General features: G+C 47.5%; 1 protein-coding gene across 1 annotated transcript in view; it reads right to left on the reverse strand.

Annotated features, from left to right (window-relative positions):
• The window catches only part of PLXNA2 (plexin A2), a 214,045-nt gene that overhangs the window by 19,836 nt on the left and 172,586 nt on the right, over positions 1-21,623 (reverse strand). Inside the window, exons 13-18 of the mRNA XM_082434450.1 lie at positions 19,715-19,866; positions 13,377-13,494; positions 11,103-11,239; positions 10,031-10,198; positions 9,791-9,884; positions 5,888-6,127 (exon numbers count right to left, since the gene is read on the reverse strand). Of these exons, the coding sequence (XP_082290576.1) occupies positions 5,888-6,127; positions 9,791-9,884; positions 10,031-10,198; positions 11,103-11,239; positions 13,377-13,494; positions 19,715-19,866 (909 nt within the window). The remainder of the gene's footprint in view (positions 1-5,887; positions 6,128-9,790; positions 9,885-10,030; positions 10,199-11,102; positions 11,240-13,376; positions 13,495-19,714; positions 19,867-21,623) is intronic.

A 21,623-nucleotide genomic window follows, 5' to 3' on the forward strand; every position in this document is an offset into this window, starting at 1 on the left:
GACAGTCCCATACAGGATAAACCCAAGGAGAAACACGCCGAGACACATAGTAATCAAATTGGCAAAAATTAAAGACAGAGAAAAATTATTGAAAGCAGCAAGGGAAAAATGACAAATAAATACAAGGGAACTCACATAAGGTTAACAGCTGATTTCTCAGCAGAAACTCTACAAGCCAGAAGGGAGTGGCATGATACACTTAAAGTGATTAAAGGGAAGAACCTACAACCAAGATTACTCTACCCAGCAAGGATCTCATTCAGATTTGATGGAGAAATCAAAAGCTTTACAGACAAGCAAAAGCTAAGAGAATGCAGCACCACCTAACCAACAAATGCTAAAGGAACTTCTCTAAGTGGGAAACACAAGAGAAGAAAAGGACCTACAAAAACAAACCCAAAACAATTAAGAAAATGGTAATAGGAACATACATATTGATAATTATTTTAAACATGAATGTAGGGCTTCCCTGGTGGTGCAGTGGTTGAGAATCTGCCTGCCAATGCAGGGGACACGGGTTCGGGCACTGGTCTGGGAAGATCCCACATGCCGCGGAGCAACTGGGCCCATGAGCCACAACTACTGAGCCTGCACGTCTGGAGCCTGTGCTCCGCAATAAGAGAGGCCGCGATAGTGAGAGGCCCGCACACCGTGATGAAGAGTGGCCCCCGCTTGCTGCAACTAGAGAAAGCCCTCGCACAGAAACGAAGACCCAACACAACCAAAAATAAAAAAAAAAAAAAAAAAAAAAAAGACTAGGGGAGGAGGAGTGTAGAAAAAAAAAAAGACATGAATGGATTAAATGCTCCAAACAAAAGACACAGGCTTGCTGAATGGATACAAAAACAAGGCCCATATATATGCTGTTTACAAGAGACCCACTGCAGACCTAGGGACACATACAGACTGAAACTGAGGGGATGGAAAAAGATATTCCATGCAAAAGAAATCAAGAGAAAGCTGGAGTGACAATACTCATATCAGATAAAATAGACTTTAAAATAAAGAATGTTACAAGAGACAAGGAAGGACATTGCGTAATGATCAAGAGATCAATCCAAGAAGATATAACAATTATATATGCACCCAACATAAGAGCACCTCAATACATAAGGCAACTGCTAACAGCTCTAAAAGAGGAAATCAACAGTAACACAATAATAGTGGGGGACTTCAACACCTCACTTACACCAATGGACAGATCATCCAAACAGAAAATTAATAAGGAAACACAAGCTTTAAATGACACAATAGACCAGATAGATTTAATTGATATTTATAGGACATTCCATTCCAAAACAGCAGATTACACTTTCTTCTCAAGTGTGCATGGAACATTCTCCAGGATAGATCACATCTTGGATCACAAATCAAGCCTCAGTAAATTTAAGAAAATTGAAATCATGTCAACCATCTTTTCTGACCACAACACTATGAGATTAGAAATCAATTACAGGGAAAAAAACGTAAAATACACAAACACACGGAGGCTAAACAATACGTTACTAAATAACCAAGAGATCACTGAAGAAATCAAAGAGGAAATCAAAAAATACCTAGAGACAAATGACAATGAAAACACGATGATCCAAAACCTATGGGATGCAGCAAAAGCAGTTCTAAGAGGGAAGTTTATGGCTATACAAGCCCACCTCAAGAAACAAGAAAAATCTCAAATAAACAATCTAACGTTACACCTAAAGGAACTAGAGAAAGAAGAACAAACAAACCCCAAAGTTAGCAGAAGGAAAGAAATCATCAAGATCAGAGCAGAAATAAATGAAATAGAAACAAAGAAGACAATAGCAAAGATCAATAAAAGTAAAAGCTGGTTCTTAGAGAAGATAAACAAAATTGATAAACCATTAGCCAGACTCATGAAGAAAAAGAAGGAGAGGACTCAAATCAATAAAATTAGAAATGAAAAAGAAGAAATTACAACAGACACCGCAGAAATACAAAGCATCCTAAGAGACTACTACAAGCAACTCTATGCCAATAAAATGGACAACCTGGAAGAAATGGACAAATTCTTAGAAAGGTATAACCTTCCAAGACTGAACCAGGAAGAAATAGAAAATATGAACAGACCAATCACAAGTAATGAAATTGAAACTGTGATTAAAAATTTTCCAACAAACAAGAGTCCAGGACCAGATGGCTTCACAGATGAATTCTATCAAACATTTAGAGAAGAGCTAACACCCATCCTTCTGAAACTCTTCCAAAAAATTGCAGAGGAAAGAACACTCCCAAACTCATTCTATGAGGCCACCATCACCCTGATACCAAAACCAGACAAAGATACTACAAAAAAAGAAAATTACAGACCAATATCACTGATGAATATAGATGCAAAAATCCTCAACAAAGTACTAGCAAACAGAATCCAACAACACATTAAAAGCATCATAGACCATGATCAAGTGGGATTTATCCCAGGGATGCAAGGATTCTCCAATGTATGCAAATCAATCAATGTGATACACCATATTAACAAACTGAAGAATAAAAACCATATGATCACCTCAAAAGATGCAGAAAAAGCTTTTGACAAAATTCAACACCCATTTATGATAAAAACTCTCCAGAAAGTGAGCACAGAGGGAACCTACTTCAACATAATAAAGGCCATATATGAAAAACCCGCAGCAAACATCATTCTCAATGGTGAAAAACTGAAAGCATTTCCTCTAAGATCAGGAATAAGACAAGGATGTCCACTCTCACCACTATTATTCAACATAGTTTTGGAAGTCCTAGCCACGGCAATCAGAGAAGAAAAAGAAATAAAAGGAATACAAATTGGAGAAGAAGAAGTAAAACTGTCACTGTTTGCAGATGACATGATAATATACATAGAGAATCCTAAAGATGCCACCAGAAAACTACTAGAGGTGGTCAATGAATTTGGTAATGTTGCAGGATACAAAATTAATGCACAGAAATCTCTTGCATTCCTATACACTAATGATGAAAAAACTGAAAGAGAAATTAAGGAAAGTCTCTCATTTACCATAGCAACAAAAAGAATAAAATAGCTAGGAATAAACCTACCTAGGGAGACAAAAGACCTGTATGCAGAAAACTATAAGACACTGATGAAAGAAATTAAAAATGATACCAACAGATGGAGAGATATACCATGTTCTTGGATTGGAAGAATCAATATTGTGAAAATGACTATACTACCCAAAGCGATCTACAGATTCAGTGCAATCCCTATCAAATTACCAATGGCATTTTTTACAGAACTAGAACAAAATGTCTTAAAATTTGTATGGAGACACAAAAGACCCCGAATAGCCAAAGCAGTCTTGAGGGAAAAAAATGGAGCTGGAGGAATCAGACTCCCTGACTTCAGGCTATACTATAAAGCTACAGTAATCAAGACAATATTGTACTGGCACAAAAACAGAAATATAGATCAATGTAACAGGATAGAAAGCCCAGAGATAAACCCACACACCTATGGGCAACTAATCTATGACAAAGGAGGCAAGGATATACAATGGAGAAAAGACAGTCTCTTCAATAAGTGGTGCTGGGAAAACTGGACAGCTACATGTAAAGGAATGAAATTAGAACACTCCTTAACAGCATACACAAAAGTAAACTCAAAATGGATTATACACCTAAATATAAGACCAGGCACTATAAAACTCTTAGAGGAAAACATAGGAAGAACACTCTTTGACATAAATCACAGCAAGATATTTTTTGATCCACCTCCTAGAGTAATGGAAATAAAAACAAAAAAAACCAAATGGGACCTACTGAAACTTAGAAGCTTTTGCACAGCAAAGGAAACCATAAACAAGATGAAAAGACAACCCTCAGAATGGGAGAAAATATTTGCAAATGAATCATCGGACAAAGGATTAATCTCCAAAATATATAAACAGCTCATGCAGCTCAATATTAAAAAAACAAACAACCCAATCAAAAAAAGGGCAGAAGACCTAAATAGACATTTCTCCAAAGAAGACACACAGATGGCCAAGAAGCACATGAAAAGCTGCTCAACATCACTAATTATTAGAGAAATGCAAATCAAAACTACAATGAGGTATCACCTCACACCAGTTAGAATGGGCATCATCAGAAAATCTACAAACAACAAATGCCGGAGAGGGTGTGGATAAAAGGGGACCCTCTTGCACTGTTGGTGGGAATGTAAATTGATACAGCCACTATGGAGAACAGTATGGAGGTCCCTTAGAGAACTAAAAATAGAATTACCATATGACCCAGCAATCCCACTACTGGGCATATACCCAGAGAAAACCATAGTTCAAAAAGACACATGCACCCCAATGTTCAATGCAGCACTATTTACAATAGCCAGGTCATGGAAGCAACCTAAATGCCCATCGACAGACGAATGGATAAAGAAGTTGTGGTACATATATACAATGAAATATTACTCCACTATTAAAAGGAACAAAATTGGGTCATTTGTAGAGACGTGGATGGATCTAGAGACTGTCATACAGAGTGAAGTAAGTCAGAAAGAGAAAAACAGATATCGTATATTAACGCATGTATGTGGAACCTAGAAAGTGGTACAGATGAACTGGTTTGCCAAGCAGAAATTGAGACACAGAAATACAGAAAAAACATATGGACACCAAGGGGGGAAAGCAGCGGGGGTGGAGGTGGTGGTGTGATGAATTGGGAGATTGGGATTGACATTTATTCACTGATGTGTATAAAATGGATGACTAATAAGAAAAAAAAATTTGATAGTGGAATTGACTTGGAATCTTTGATCACCTAAGACAGTTCCTTGAACTTTGTAGATGTCTAAAATAATATTCAATAATTCTTTGCCTACTGTTGATCTTAATGAACTAAATAAGGCTTTTGTCTTAGCTTTCTTAGTAAGTTATAATATAGAGAAAAGTGCATAAGTCATAAGTTTAACTATAAACTTATGACTTATGTGAGTTATCTGAACTCCCACTAGTATTACCACTACTCAGATCAAGAAACAGAACTTTCCCAGGACCTTGGAAGCCTTCCTTATACCATTTCCTCATCATGACCCCTGCTTTCTGCCCCCAAGGTAACCATTATCTTCACCATAAATTTGTTTTGCCCAGTTTTGAATTTTTTAAAAAGAAACCATACAGTGTATATCATTTTATGTCTGCCTTGTTTTGCTGAATATTGCTCACGAGTTTTATTTCTGTTGTTGCTTGTAGCGATGCTCACTTATTTTTATTGTCTTCTATATTTTATTATATAAATGCAAAATATATTCTAATGTTGATGAACAAAATAAATAAATAAATAAATAAAAATAAAAAGAGATTAAAGAGGCGGGGTAAGGGCAGCAATGCAAAAACCAATGAGTGACTCCGTGGTAAGTTTTTGGAGAGGACTTCTAACAGCCGCAATTTAGACAGAAAAAGAGAAAACAAAGGGAAGAGAGAATGAAAGGGAGGAAGAGAGTGGTAAAGAGAAAGGAAGGGGAGACCAAACAGTAAACAAGTGAAAGTTTGGGGGAGGACGCAGGGGATAGAAGTGAAAGTGGTGGAGTAACACACACCTGGAAGGATGGTACCAGGGGACCGTGACCTCTTCACATTTGAGGGCAGTTACTGCGGTCACGGATGGGGTCAATAAAGGACATCGTTGCTTCCAGTGCACTGCAGGACTTTTAGGTGCCAAAGCTCACAAGGACACACAGAAATACTCTACGGTGTTCCTTGAGAGTCCCAAGTGCAAGGGATGTCACTCAGTGGGTCGATATCTATAACCAAGCTCCCTTCACAGGGAGATGACAGCCATGTGAGCCCACGTGCATCAAAGGGAGGCCAGGCCAGGAGAGAGGTGCTCCGGCCACCCCTGCGTGTGGCAGGCAGCCATCTCACCCTCCTACCTTCAGAATGATGGGGGATCCCGGCTTTTGATCCAAGACCCCAGTGGGGCTGAGCAGTTCAAAGGTCGGGTTGGGGTAGTAGATGAACTTGGTGTCGTTGTAAATCAGCAAGGACTGGACATTGTTAAAGACGAATCCAAACTCGTCCGGCCGTTCCACGGTGTCCAGGCCGGGCCGGTAGTCCGTGGTCAGAGAGGGTGCCAGGCAGGTCAGGGTGGTGGTATTCACAACTTTGCACACCTAAAGGGCCCAAGAGCACGGCGTTCAAACACTCAGCAGGTGATGGAGGGGGTCACACTGCCGCCCTCCCACCCTTTGCTTATTTTGGCCGGTCTCCAGTGGGCTACTTGCTTGAGGAAAAGGGCTGTGAAATTGTTTTTTTTTTCTTTTTTGGCAGGGAGGGGTGTGTTTTAACTTCATTTATTCATTCACCAACACTGAGTGAGCACCTACTTTGTGCCAGGAACGGTGCCAGTAGTTGGGCCATCCGTGAAACAGTCACAGTCTATGGGGGAGACAAATGATTCGACAAGCATTACAGTGCAGTCCTGGCAGAGGACCTGGAGCACAGGAGGGGCACCAGCACTGTTAAATGCATGGATAGAGGTGAGAAACGTGTGGGTGTCTGTGTGTGTGCACGAGCCTGTGTTTGTGCACATGCGTGCATGGCCTGAGGCAGGGTGAGGGTGACTCATGGGAGCTTTCCTTTGGAAGAGATGAATGAAATTTAACCTGAAGAATGTGTAGGACTTACCCAGACAGGGGGGATGGTAAGGGACCAAGTCCCTGGCAGAGAGAACAGCAGCAAAGTCCTGGGAATGAGGGAGCATGGATGTTTGCGGAAAAAGTAGGACAGAAGCAGTCTCCTGCTCATGTGTGTGTGTATGTGTGATGGAAAGAAGGAAGTTGTGTGAGAGGAGCACATAGTAGGTGGTCAGTTAATGTTTATTGGAAACACTGATGGATGAAAAGGATCCTTCACCTCCTTAAATGTTCTAGTCAGGATCTCTCTCTTCTCCAACCGAGTGCCCCCTAACTCTCCACGGGGGATATAACCTTGGTATTGACACTGAGTTCATAATGTCCTTTCTTCCTTGGTGGACCCTCATCTCCCAAATAACATCCTAGCTGAGCTGGCCCCGCGTGGCATGTGTGGTGCCATTCTCTCCTCTGGTGGTTTAGTTTGCGGGCTTCCCAAGGCAGCAGTCAGATTGAAGAAAGCGCTCTAGGACCCACGTGTGGTCTGGGAAGAAAACCTGAACCCCTCCCCACATCTTCCTGTCTTGCCCTGCGCGGCTCAGTTTTGGCTCTGGGACACGGTGTCCCAGCAACAGCCAAGGGCATCTGTGAGAACCCTGCTCAAGTACACGCTGTCCTGGCAGGACCGCACATGTTGCGTGTCTGGCCAACATACACATACCCAGGCTTCATGTTCGGAAAACAAGACCGTGTGTGAAATTGCAAAAAAAGCTGACGCTTGCATAGAAATTATGTCAGAGCTCCAAGTCTTAACCCTCCCTTTCCAGAGGGAGTTGAAGAGTTTAAACCAACAGCTCACTGAGGGCTTCGTGCCGTGTTGGAGGTCAGTACCCATCCCCACCCTTTTCAGCTCACCCTTCAGCAGCCCCTTGTGAACCTAATGTCCCTTTCACGTTCCAGCTGGGGACAGCCTGGCATGAGGAAAATGGTGGTGTGGTCAAACAGGCAGAGTTGAGCTGGGAGTCCCCTCCCTGGGCTCCGCAGGGCAGACCCCCAGCCCAAGCACCGCTTCCCTGCGCCACCCCCCCCAGTCTTCCTCACCGCTCACTCCAGTGCCCCTGGACGGGACTCCTCTGTAAATGAGCAAATCACCCCCAGACAAACAGCCTCCGTTTGCTCTCTGCCCAGCGCTGCATCGGCACTTTGCTAAACATTCCTTTGGGTTTTGCGGCCTTCGCTTCGGCCCTTCTCACTGGGGCTGCTTCCAAACCCAAAGGCAGGGGGTAGCCCCCGGGGACTGAGGATGACGTGGAGCCCAAGCAGGGCTTCAGGGGCAACATGGCTCTTTCTTACCACTCCTGAAAGAGAGGGCATCGGGCGGAGTTTACGGGCCTCCATGCTGGGGCCTGGCTTGGTGGAAACCTGCACACCCAGGCCTTTCCTCCAGGCTGCCTGCCAGCCTGCAGGCTCCAGGCAGGTCCCTGTTGGAGCTCAGGGCCCCCAACGCTTGAGAGGCAGGAGCTGTTTCTTAACTCCTTGAAGCACTGAGGTCCTGGTGGGTGGGCTGGGAGAACTGCTGGGGAGATTCCTGCCTGGGGCTGCCAACGTGTCCTGGCAGGCGCACAGGATGCCCAGGACCCAAGCCTTCTCAGAAGGCTGCCAGGTGTGGGGAGGCCTGCTCAGCCCAGTCTTCTCTTCAAATAGCTTCCCGGGGACTAATGCTACAGCCTTTGGAGGTTATAATCTTGTCAGTCATGCACTCATCCTCCAAAATTCCCTCTGTACTAGATTAACCATGTCTTTTATTTTCTGTGTTCTGAGGCTTTAACCTCTGGGGTCCTGCTGGTCCTGGAGGGGCTGCCCCTCGCCAGGCTGGCCAGCTCCTAGAGACAGCAAACAGATGGAGGCAGCCTGGGAACACTGAGCCTCGGTCTGGAAGTGGGGCGGGGGCACAGCTCTTTTACTCATGGATCGGGCTCTATGTTGGGATCTGGAGTTGCGTGCTCTTCTAGCCCAAAGAGTTGTGACCACAGTGGGTCACTGGAGGTGTGATACAGGTGTCTCCACGTCTCTGGCATGATGGAATGTCAAGCCCGCCATCATCTCACGTGGTCTAGTTACGAAGAGTCAGGTGTTTGGGATCTAGCTTGGACCTGCCACCAGCCACCTTCATGATTGGGGGCAAGTCATTACTCCTTTCTGGCCTTCGTTTTCTAAGCTATACCGTGAGAAGTTTGGACCAGATCATCCCTGAGACCTTTCCAGATCTAGCCTTCTGGCAGCCTGTCATTTTCTGTATTTCTCTGTTTCCTCAGGAAGCCTCAAGCATGCTGGGAATGTGTCAGGGATAAGAGGGTAGATCCAACACCATCTTGCCCATCTCTGTCTCCATCTCAGCCTCGTCAATCCCCAGAAGGTCAAAGCAGTAATTCATATGAACAATAATGGCCATAATAGCATCTCCTGGACTATAATTATGAATACAATAACGTTTCAGAAAATATTGACTGAAAAGAGTAAGATGGAGCCAGTAGAACGAACTAAAAAATTTATAACAACATAGCAGACATTCTGCTCTTATGATGGAGAACTTTTTAACATCACAAAAATCCATAGTGGAAAAAAATTAAATTACATGGGTCTGCACAGGGAATAAAGTGAAATGTTCAGCTTGATCATCTTAGCAACCAGGATGGAATTATCTGCATGCAGTGACTAACATTTATCAGGTGCCAGCCTAGTGGCAGGTTACAAATCTGCGAGGCAAGTCTTATCATCAGCATTTCTAGCCAGGGAAGGTAGGATCAGAGACGTTAAACGACTTGATCATGGTTGTAGAGCTAATAGATGGCGGTGTTTTGTTTCCAATTCACAGATGTCTGAATCTGGATCCAGAATTTCTTCCCCCTCTCACACTACCTCTTATCAGACCTCAAAGTGAACATGGCAGAAAACAAGAGCCCTTTTGCACCATATCTTAAGCTCAGAAGCCAGTATGTTTATACACTCATGACATCACCTTCTGACAAGAAATGATTATACTGTAATTATAAAAATCATTGTGAGGCCCAGGTGTTTGGGGCCATGATTCTGGACTCTTCTCTGGCGGTCGAATGTCCCAGTGTCTAACACAGACCTTATCACACTGCAAAACACAGACACAGCCTTGTTTCCTGCAGATCAGGGGGACCCGTGGTTACTCACATTGACAGATTCTTTGCCATTAAACTTGACTCGGATCCTTGGCTCCTGAATGACATCCAGGTTGAAGCCTGTGATGGTCAGGGGTGTGTGGCCACTGGGAACAAGCAGAGTCTGGGTTAGGTGAAAAACCCTCTCAAACTGCTACCACTTGCCCCCCTAGGATCCTCACAGGAGCTGCACTTGGGCAGAAGGGATTAGGTTGCACGGCGGCTGGGTGTGTCCCCGCCCGCTCTGCCTCACCTGGCGATACTCCACTCAGGCTCAATGCGCTGCACCCGGGGGTCATCTATGTACTCGAACTGCAGGTTGTTGTCCACACGGGCTCGGTCGACACTCACAGAGACAGGGACGGGCCCCAGCCCATTGGACGACGGGGGTGAGACACACACGATCTCATTCATTGATCGCCTACAGGGAGACCACAGGAGGGTTGTGAGCAAAGGCATGGGCAAGAGGGGCAGCCTCTGGCCTGAGAAGGGGTTTTCCCCGGTTGGGGGGTATGGCCCAGGAATGTTCTTCTGTCCTTTTATACTCTAGACTAGGGAACATCCCTTAGCAGTGTGTATTAGTGCTTCTTTTTACCTGAGATCCCACTCCAGTTGGATTAGGGAGGGAGCCAATTGGAGAAGGGGATTAGAGAAGGTGGGGCAGGGGCAGGGCTCCTTGGGCTTTGGGGGAACTCCTCTTTTCTGGATTTATCTAGACCATGACTATTTAGCCAGTGCTTAGTGTCTGGTCAGTCAGTTAATAAATTGAGCACCTACTATGCAGAGAAGCAAATATCCAGTCCTTGCCCTCAGGCAGTTTATGGTCCAGGGAGGAGATTTACTGGGCAAGTTGGGTTCTCATCCAGGGGTCCTTTCAGAATTCTCTCTAGATTCTCTACATCCCCAGGGCTTCATTGGAATATCTGACAAATAGTAGGTGTTCAATTTTTAGCACATAAGAGATGCCCTGAGGATTGCAGAGGACAGAGGCCATGCAATCTCCATGTTTCTCAAGTCACCATGGTGGGGACAAAATGAATGCTTGATCCTGGTTGTGACTGAGAGCTCCTGGGAACCTCCCTCATCAGCAGTTCTTATGGTCCTCACTTCTAAATATTTGTAGAAGTATTTAGCCCCTATGATACTCATGATACAAATTGACTAGTGGTATATATTTCTTACAGTGACTGGAATGGTGTTTGGGCCCAGGACATGACACATAACATGGAGAGGATGGGGCAGGCACATATGTGAACATGCACAGGAACATGTGTGCACAGGCCTCACGTGTACAGTCTCCTAGTGCTCCTTCAAGCCCATCTCACCCATAGAACTCGCAGGTCTGGTTGCCCAGGTAAACGGCCACGCTGCTCCCAGCCCCGAGGTAATGGCCCGTGATGGTCACCATGGTGCCTCCAGACTCTGGCCCTCGGATGGGGTTGAGTGACAACACGGAAGGGTTCTTTGGGAGGAAGCAGAGAAATGATCACAGCTCAGGTTTTACCCAAAGGGAGAAACCCAGGCTAGACTTAAAGACAGAAGGAGGGACTGTGTCCACACTCAGAGTAAACCCTTTCTAATCCCAAACACTCTCTGCCTACCCTGGAGCTGAGACCCTTTCTAAGAAGAGGCTCCAGGCATATCCAGGGAAGGCAGAAGGGCCACGTTTTGCAATTAATTAACTCCCCTGGGAGTCTTATGCTCATAACACTGATGGGAAGGCAGAGATGACACTGACTAATCTATCAATTAGTTTGCAAATTGAGAACAATTTGAAAAGGCTTCTCTATCTGGAGCGCATACTGATTTTTTTGGCACAAAATCGATAGGGCTGAATAAAGGATCCCTGCCTGGATTGGGCCACCAAGAGGATCCATTAATGGCCCAGGCTCGTGTCCTTCCGTCCCTCCCTAAGCAAGAGAAGGGCACAACAGGGTGCCTGGTGCAGAGACCTGTCAGTAAATGTTAGATGTGTCTTCCCTGACCTTCACCAGGAGGATGGCCCATCGTTGGCTGGGATTTTCTAGTAAGCTCACTAAATTGTAAAATTAAGCCTGAAGCCTAAAAGAAATGTCATCTGGCCTAAAATGCATCAGAAAGAAATTGCTCCTGCCTAGCGAGCAGTGGAGTGGAGTGGAAAGTGCATTTAACTGAGCACCTACACAGGCATGAACTCTAGTCCACATTAGCTACTCACTAGTGATGGGCCCTGAAGCAAGTTTCTGGATCACTCTGGGCTTTTGTTCCCTCCTCTGTCAAGACAGGAGGGTGGACTACATGATCTCTAAAGCCCTCCCAGCTCTGACACTCTACAGCTCTCTCCATCCAGTCTTTCTGGGTTTGCTTCTCACACAAGACCCTGTCTGTCCTGCACAGGAGACGGGGTAGGTGGGCTGCATATAGGCCATGGTACCCTCCCATCTGAGAGAAGACTGGTACAAGGAAAAGGTGGAGGTGCTGAGATAAGAAGGCAGAGACTGGAAAACCTAAAACAAGCAGTAAAGTGCTTTAGAGAGAAGAGAATTTTGTGGTCAAATAATTTTTCAATACTCTGAGCAAGGCTGGTTTGACCCCCTCCGCTGGTGTTAACACTTTTTTTTTTTTAATTTATTTATTTATTGATTTATGGCTGTGTTGGGTCTTCGTTTCTGTGAGAGGGCCTTCTCCAGTTGCGACAAGCGGGGGCCACTCTTTATCGCGGTGCGCGGGCCTCTCACTATCGCGGCCTCTCTTGTTGCGGAGCACAGGCTCCAGACGCGCAGGCTCAGTAGTTGTGGTGCACGGGCCTAGTTGCTCCATGGCATGTGGGATCTTCCCAGACCAGGGCTCGAACCCGTGTCCCCTGCACTGGCAGGCAGACTCTCAACCACTGTGCCACCAGGGAAGCCCGGTGTTAACACTTTTTAATGAAGAACTTGATATGGCAATGTTGGTTAGGTGTCAGAAAAGGGACTTTGGGGCCCAAGAAGCAGGTTGTTCAGCAAGAGAAAATAAAGCCTTTGTGATTCCACCATCTGTTGCTTGGGTGGGAAGAAGGGTTTCCAGGGCTGAGTGTGTGCATATGTGTGTGTAACCACACCAACACACAGAGCAGCTCACTCGTACATCCCACTCCCATGGTCCCGCACACAGACATGCGTTCCTGCAGGATTTCAAATGGCTCCTCTAAACTCCCACTTACAATATCCTTGGCAGAAAACAAAGCGTGTGGATAAATATAGGCCTTTTTAATTAGGTCCCTCAGACGATCTGTCCTCATTAGGCTGGAATTAGACAGAGACATCACATTGGCGGGACAAAGGGCAGCCCCTCCCCACCCTGCGTCTAGGATCCACTTTCTAAGAAAGGCCTGATTTTGCTTATTTAGAACTCTGACCTGTGGCTCTCTGGGACGCCAAAATCTCCAAAGTGTTGCTGGTCATGCACTTGACCCACCCAGGAAAGACAGGCTTTCCCTTTTCTGGTCTCCTACTCCATCTGCGAGAAGCCTGGAGGTGCCGGCTTGGGAGAGGGGTGGGTGGGACTTGCCTGGGAGAAGTCTGGAGCAGAAATGTGCCCTTGCTAGAAGCCCGTAGCTCAGCACTAGACCCAATACTCACCACAAATGTGTACTGTTGATGGGATTTGGTCATGAACTCTGGCTTACACTCTCCAATGCACAGGCGCACGGGCCCAGAGGTGGTCCCCACAAGGGCATGGCCCATCTCACAAACGATCCTGAGGAGAGAGCAAACCTTTCCATGAGAGACTTGGGGAGAGCTGCATCCCTGCCCCAGCTTGCTCACCCCGTCATAGTCACAGTGAATGACTCATCACAGTCTTACAATAGTGCTGGACCAAGACTCAGCTTGCTCAACCATGTGGCTGTGTGACCTTGGGTAAAGTACTTTCCCTCTCTGGGCTTTAGTCTCTCATCGGTACAATGAGAGGTTGGATGAGCTCATCTCTAAAGCCCTCGAAACGCTATGCTGCCTATTTCTATGAGCAAGCCTGTAGTCCCCAGTGCCTAGCGCAGGGCTTAGCATTGGATATCAACCCAATATTTGTGGAATAAACCTAATGTTCAACAGAGATCTAGGGGCAGTAATTTAGTGGTCTTTGTGACAAGCCAACACTGCAACACTCCCGAGAAGAGGGAGTGAGGACTGATTTGCCAAGCTGATTCAATTGTGGTTTGTTTCCTGCAGTGAGGGAACAGATAATCTGGTGAGATAGTGAGTTCCCCAAACCGGGAGCTCCCAGCTGAATGGGAGGAGCGGCATCCAGTGGCAGCAGGCGAGGGGGTGGGAGGTGGATGAGTTCATTAGGACAGCAATCGAAACTGGACTCCCACTTAATCAAGGGCTGAGCTCACGGAGCTGGTGGGAGAGGCAGTGAACCAGCCCTGGGGTTGGAAGTCATGTCTCACATCAACAGGAGAGCTGGAGAACGGGGTGGGGGGTGGTGAGGCACTCTCTCTCGTGATGTGCAGCTTGATACCCCCAGTGAGGGCTTCCCTGGTGCCTGAGATAAGTTATAACAAGCACATTTACAGACGGGTTGCCTTAGCCACAGCAGACTCTAGAAAGAGTGGGCAGCTGGAGGATATGGGAGGAACTGAAGAAATCAGATTCTTGGGGGGATCTCTTGCCTGGAATTTTAAGGCATGGGATGGGTGGGAAAGGGCTCCACCAGGCTCAGCAAAAAGGAACCCAGGGGACAGATGGAAGGCTTTTCTTTTCTTCTCAATGCCATTTAAGAGTTCAGTCTGAGCAGTCTGGTGCCCTTGGAAGGTTGGTTTGGTGGGGAGGCAGAAAAACAGACCTCCCCTCCACTAACCCCCAGCATTACCCAGGCACGGTGGGGAAGATCCGCGTTTAACGGAGGATGCTTATCTCAACAACTTCTCTAGGAAGGAAGGTAACTAAACAGAGATTTCATTTTGATGTAATAAAACTTGCATTAAACAAATACATGGCATGCTCACACACACGGCATGCCAACGATCTCCAGCTCCTTCATAACAGTTAATCCCAAATAAGTACTTTCACTCCTGGTGAATATTTACTTAACATACAATGACTGTCTTATTACGTTTAGCATATTAGGTTCGACAAGAAAGTACTGAGTGCACGTCAAAGGATGTTCTCCTTTCCCTTTCTCTGTGAATAAATTAATTATGAACCCACAGTAAAGATGATAGTGATGATCAATTAGTATTTTACACGTAACCGTCTCCTTAAACCTCATTAGCGGAGCATTTGAGAAGCTTAATTTAAGGTACTACGTGGGGTTATTTCCATGCTGCTACCTGCTTGGAGTAACAACTCTCCCATCCTGCTTCCTGGGCCCCAGCGCCTGCTCCTGTTTGGGGCCCCTGTCATCCTGTCACAGTGCTCTGGGCTCTCAAGGAGCATCAGAGGATTATCGGCTCTCTACTGGGGGTATGGGGAGTGAAGAAGAGGAGGCAGCAGATAAGTCTCTGTCTCTCTCTTCTAATCAGTGCTTTCTTGTCCCTCACTCACCCCCCTTGGCCACTGTGCTGGAGCCACCCTCGAGAGGAAAAGCAGGAGCAAATCATGGCAGGCTTGAAGTCATGGAAAGAGGAAACATGAGAACACGTGAAGGTCATAGGCATATTTGCTCCTCCTGAGGCCTGTCTAGGAGAGGAGAAGGCTAGAATGGCCTGTTCAGCTGTCTGGGGCGTCTTGGCACACTGTCTTTTCTAGAACATTTTCTTGCTCAGGGTTTGTGGCCCAAAAGATGAGCTTTGCATGTCAAGCACGTGGGAGAAGAGGGTGGATAGGAGATGGCACTGCCCAAGTGCCCAAGGCTGAATGCCTGCAGTTGGCTCTCAATGTCCCTCCTGGAAGGGTATGATGCAGGGGCCCAGGAGCTAGGCTGCAGGGAGGGCCTAGAGCTGAACCACGGGTTCCCTTCCTTGGCACTGCAGCTGACTCCTTTCCCCGCTGGTGGAATGCGGTTCTACTTCATCCAGTGAGTGGGAGAGGAGCAGGAGTCGGCAGTGGACTGTAGAATGGTCTGGGTTGGTAAGTCTAAGAGCTGGTGAGAGTCCTGAGGACTCAGACCACATCGTGGAAGAATTCTAATGACCTCTAACTCTTCTTCCTTTTTATTCCTGGGACCCAGTGCTTGCAGCGAAGGATGGAGAGGCCTCCTTGAGTGTATCTGTTATTGGCATTTGTTCTCCGAGCTCAAGAAGATAGAGGGTTAAAGGAAGAAGCAAGGGCAGCTATAGGGAGTGGAGAGGGTTATATTGAGAAATGAGGGTCAGGCCAAAGCAGATTCTGTACCTCAACAATAACACGAGCTACAATTTGTTGAGCTGTGTGTGGCAGGCACTGGACCAGAGAGGATCCTGTGTCATCCTCAGGCATCCTACAGGGTGGGTCTTACTGTCTCCATGTTTATAGACAAGGAAGCCAAGGCTCAGAAGCCAAGTGACTCATCTGTGGCCATAGTGCTGGGAAGTGGCAGAACCATGATTCAAAGCCAGGTCAGCCTGGCTCCGAAGCTCATGCCTTTGACCATTCCACTCTACTGACCTTAGAATCAGTGGAATTCTCTCTGTGTCTTTTGTGGAAGGGACAGGATGGACATGGCGGCCGTGCCAGGATGGAGGTGAGGTGGTTGTTGGGGGGCTGGGGCTGGAGGAGGGGGAGGTAGGGTAGACCTGTCTGGGTTCCTAAGACTCTGAGACATAACCACCTGCGCCCCGTCCCTCCCTGGTTGGAGATGACCACAGGCAGCGGTGTGGGCACCACTTCCTCATTCAGGCCTTACAGGTCAGCAAAGTTCCTGTGGTTTGACTTCTAGGGGCCTCCTGCCTCTTCTCGGTGTCCCTGGTAGCTTTAGGCTCCCTGTGTATTATCAGGAGACAACAGCTGGGGATGCCTAAAGTTTCTCCTTGTAAAATGAGAAGTTAGACTAAATAACTCTCTAATCGTTATTTAGCTTCAACATTGGGAGGCTTGACTCCTCCTGCTGGACAGGAGCTTCTGGATTCACAATAGTGCCACCGATAAGCTTTCTAATGGTGGGAGTTGCAGATTCCATAGGGCATAGAAGTTATTGCTTCTGACATCCTAGGGCCATAGAAGTGATTGTAGAGGTCCATTTCTACATACCCATTTCCAGATGAGACATTTGAGGATCAGGGAGCAAAGAGGCTTGCCCAAAGTCACATAGCTCATCAATAGCTGAGCTCCTGGCACCCAGCCCGGTGCCCTCGCCTCACACCGCACCACCTCCCATAGATTGGCAAAGATGGTGCCTTTCTCCCCGTGAGTGTGCATCCTTGGGGTGGGGAGCACAAGCATCTAACATCCATCAAGACATGGTTGAGTTCGTAGGTGCAGCAGATGAGAGGGAGGGGGTCTGAGGACCCAAGCTGAGTCCATCTCATACACAGCCCCTGTCCCAGGCAGGGCTGAGCTGCAGCCTCAACCCGCATCTCATCACCCAGGAAACATCCTGTGATGGAATCATCTGGCCCTCCACAGACCTGTGGGGCACTGATTGCAAGACTAAGCGGGGCCCTTTAACCAACATTAACCTAATTGCTGACTGATAGATGGCACGGCACAAGCATATGGTGAGTCATTACTGTGCCCGCTAATCCTGCCCGTGCCCGGGACTCTGCACTGGGCCCATTTAGCCAAATCCATCTCTCACAGATATCGATAATGATTGTGCCTGCTGCTCACTGCCCAAGATGGAGGCTTTAATGATGTTAACAAACTCTCAGTAATGAGCCTGGCACGGCTGGAAACCAGGGCTGCGTGCAGGCAAGGTGAGGAACGTGCCTGCTGCCTCCTGCCCGCCCCGCGCCTGAGGAGATGACAGGGCTGGTTTTCTAGGGTGACTGCTGGCCTTGGTAGGGACCCCTGGCAACCATTCACCTCCCCAGGTTCCTTTTGTATCCTCACTTCTAGTTTTTCTTGGAACTTTCTTCTCCAGGGCCCTGGGTGAGTATGATGCATTTGATTTCAAAGATATTGACTAGAACAATATTTCCTTATGTTCCTATGGCACGTTACAGTCTTCACATTTTCATCTTACTGAATTCTCTCCCAAAACCCATGCAGTAGGGATCATGATTTCCATCGGACCAATGAAGATTAGAGAGACCAAACAGTTTGCTAAGGTCTCAGGGCTGGCAGGTAGAGGAGGCAGGATTTAGAAGACCCTTGGATCCCAATTCTCATGCGATTTCCATGTTCAGCTGCCCAAGATTTACACCTCTCAATTCAAAGCCTTACCCTTCAGTCCCCCGCGAACCCTTTCCTTTGGAGTCCTGTGGCATCTCACCAAGTTGGAGACTTGACCTGTGTCCAGTGGCCCAAGGGAGCTCCTTGAGGCCAAGGTGGGTCTGGGGTCAGTGTGACTGAGAGTCTAGCTGGGTGTGGCAGGGCGCCGGGCTCTGTAAAGCCATCTGATCTTGATGAGCTCGACAGCTTTCCCCTCCTCTTCTGGCTCAGAAGCGCTACTTATATCATTTCCCCCTTTCCTCTTCCTCATGTCTTTCCTGTAGACCCAGCCCGTCTTCCCTCTATGATTCACTCCTTGAAGGGACAAGGCTGTCAGTGAAGGGTCAGGTCTGCAGGATCTGAATGTCAGCAGGATCAGGCAGCTCCTTCTTCTCCCCTGTTGGGTGTCCCCAAAGTCGGGGAACTCACCCTTCTGACTCCGACCCTGCCCTGGCCACACTGGAATCATGGCCCCTGACCCAGAAGGCCACAGGCTGATGGATAATGGAATTTTCAGGCCACTCTTACCCAGGAGTCTTGTCCCATGGCTGTTAGGGAACGGAAAGAGGCCTGAACCAAGAGTTAGGAGACTTGAGTTCCAACTCTGCCATGGCCACTTATGCACTGAGTGAACGGGGGAAGTCATTTCACTTCCCAAGTCTTTTACTCTCTCCTACTTTGTAAAAGGGTGATAACAGTGTCTACCTCTCAGAGTCCTTACCAATTAAAAGCAAGAGAATGGATGAGAAAGTGTAACTGCTGATGAAAGATGAAGTGTCATTTTTACGGTTGGAAATGGAAACATTTCCAACATACGGTTGGAAAAAAAGAAACAACTTTTCTGGTTGTTACTAAAGGCTGGCTCTGGGGAGGCTGTGAGGGGCGGAGCTACAGGAGAGGAACCCTGCTCATGGTCACGTTCCCAGGACCCCCTGCAGAGCTGTGTGCCCAGTGGAACCAGGGTGACTTGACCCAACTTTACAAGATAAATCATGCAGAAGGATCTGGCTGCTCCCCTCCCTTTCTCCATAGGAGGGGAAGCATCACTCCTTCTACCCTCCCACCCCCAGCATCCCCCTAACTTCATGCCCACCTCCTGCCCACCAACTTCACAGCGGCCGCCACTGCCAAATGAACACCCCAAATTGGAACATATGTCACTTCTGGAGCCCCGTTCGCCTGTCCGCCGCTACATGCTTATTTTCTAATTTCCAGCTGACATTTCCCTTAGTGAAATAAATGAATTTGCTCTGGCGGAGGCCCTGCTCAGATTAAGCTGCTGTCAGAGCCCCATGAGCCAAACAAGTTGTTGCCTGAAGCCCACCGAGCAGGATGCATTCCAATGGGGGCTATCGGGGGGAGGGGCGGGGGAAAGCAAGGAGGAGGAGAATGGACGGGCTGGGAAAGTGGCTCAGTTAGCCAGTGGGCAGGAGAAGACCAACTGTGGGGGAGCATTGCACCGGGACCCCTGATGCCAGAGGAGCCAGGGAATCGGGAATCAAACAGAATAGGATATTCTAAGAGTGGAGATGGGCTAGGAGAGGGCCCTGGAAAGGCTTCAAGGAGTGGGGTCCATGGGAGGAGGGATATAGGAGATGGATCCTGGAGAAGTCCCAGAGGAGGGAGAGGGGAGACCCCCCCAGAAGCTCCGGGGGGGAAGAGGGTGGGCCAGAGCGGACTGGACTCACTGCTCAGCGATGATGTAATCCCCCGGCAGGGGCGTGCAGGGCACCCCAGCCACCTGCACGTGGTGGGCGATCTCGGAGAAGTCCAGGCCCAGGTTCACGCCATGGATGGTCACTCGGGTCCCTCCTTCAGGGGGTCCAGACACCGTCAAAATCTGTGGGAGGGAAATGGGATGAGAAAAGCTGGTCGGTCACAGGAGTAGGGGCAGTGGCACCCATTTCCCTCCCCACGGGAAGGCTTTGGGACACCTGGAATCTGGGGGAACTGGGTGTGTTTTCTCCACTTTTCAACTTATCTAGGATCCTGACATTGCCATGTTGTGCTTACTTCATCGGTTCTTAGGACATCCATTCAATGATTCATTCATTCATCCACTTATGAAAAAGAAATTATCAGAGAGTACTGCCTCAAGGCAGTACTTTAATTCGCTTATTGCCTGATTGTGATCAAGTCACAGAATCTCTCTGAACCTCAGTTCTTCTTAGTTGGTAAGAAGGATAATCATCTCTAACCAACCTCTCCCTGGAAGCTCCCGAAGGGAGGGTGTCTGGGAGCATTCTGTAAACTTGAAATGGCTTTGTCATTGTGACCGTGCTATGATTTGCCACTCCTGGGTGCTAGCCTCTGTAGAGTTTACAATGATGAATAGAACAGGAAATCTGCCCTCAAGGAACTTAGTGGTCAAGGAGGAGGAGGTAAGGGAGCCATAAATAATGCTGATGCAGGGTACACAGTGATAAGGTAGATTTGAAGGAAAAGCTGTGGGAGCTCAGAGGAGTCCCAGATTAGGGACTGCTGTGGGGGATGACCAAAGATGGAAAGTATATTTGACATTGTTCTGCAAAAAAAAATCCTGTGACACGTGCTAGTACCGAAGAGAAATAGCTTTCTGATTTTCCAAATTTTGCTGGCTTCCCAGCAGCAAGGATCGTTTATTTATTCATTTCTTAATTCAGTCACCAAATGCTGACTGCCTGATTTTGTTTTGACCCACCAGGAAAAGGAACTGCAGAATCAGGCAGCTCTAAGGTGTAAATTTCTGTCTGAGAATGCATCAGGCTCCAGGAAAAATGCAGCTCTTCAGGATCCAACAGATCCCAGGGAATAAGCTCCTACTTCAAGGTCCATAGTTATCCAAAGTAAGAGGAAATTAGACATGAACCCAACTGTAGGCAGGAGCATGGAATTTCAGAACTGGAAGGAGATGCGGGGGGTCTTATTCTAAGATCATCATACAACATGTATACATGGTTTTAAAAAAGTCCAGGACTCTTTTCATTACACCATTAGAAGGGCAAGACAAGAAGGGAGGGAGAGAGGCAAGGAGGGCTCGTCAAGGCCAAGAGTCCACCAGAATCTTCCAGATGCGGCCTCTGGGCAGAGGTTAGAGGTGAGTACAGGCGAAAATGCTATCAAAGGCTCTGGGGACTCTTCCCCGCTCCTGTCTCCACCAAAGGGGCACTGCTCTCTTCCAGTAATGTAAGCACCATGAATGCGGCCGCCAACTTGGCCACGAATAGGTGATAGCAGACACAGAAGAGATGATGGTGGGGATGAGGCCCCGGGACAGGCCTCCTCCCTCACTGCCCGCTGACCCCTGGGCTCTTGTGCATTGGCTGCACAGCCAGGTCAACTCCCACTCAGACCTCCTGATCTCCCACCCTCTTCTGCAGACCTTAGACGGTGCAGCCTCCTTCCCTCCCTCTGGCCCAGGCTGGGAACTCTCTTATCCGGGGGCCCACTTCACCCAAGTCACCTTGTCTGTGGCTCTGACTCCCTTCTCTGGTAATAAAATATCCCACCTTATGAATAAAAATAAACAAGATTCATGAGATGAATCAAGGGAGGGAACGGCGGTGCTCAGAGGCAACTTTGTGCACTGGGCCTTGGCGGGTGGGGGGGAGGCAGGAC

Source organism: Balaenoptera physalus (assembly GCF_965194825.1).
Source record: "Balaenoptera physalus genome assembly, chromosome: 1".
Taxonomy (NCBI): Eukaryota; Metazoa; Chordata; class Mammalia; order Artiodactyla; family Balaenopteridae; genus Balaenoptera; species Balaenoptera physalus.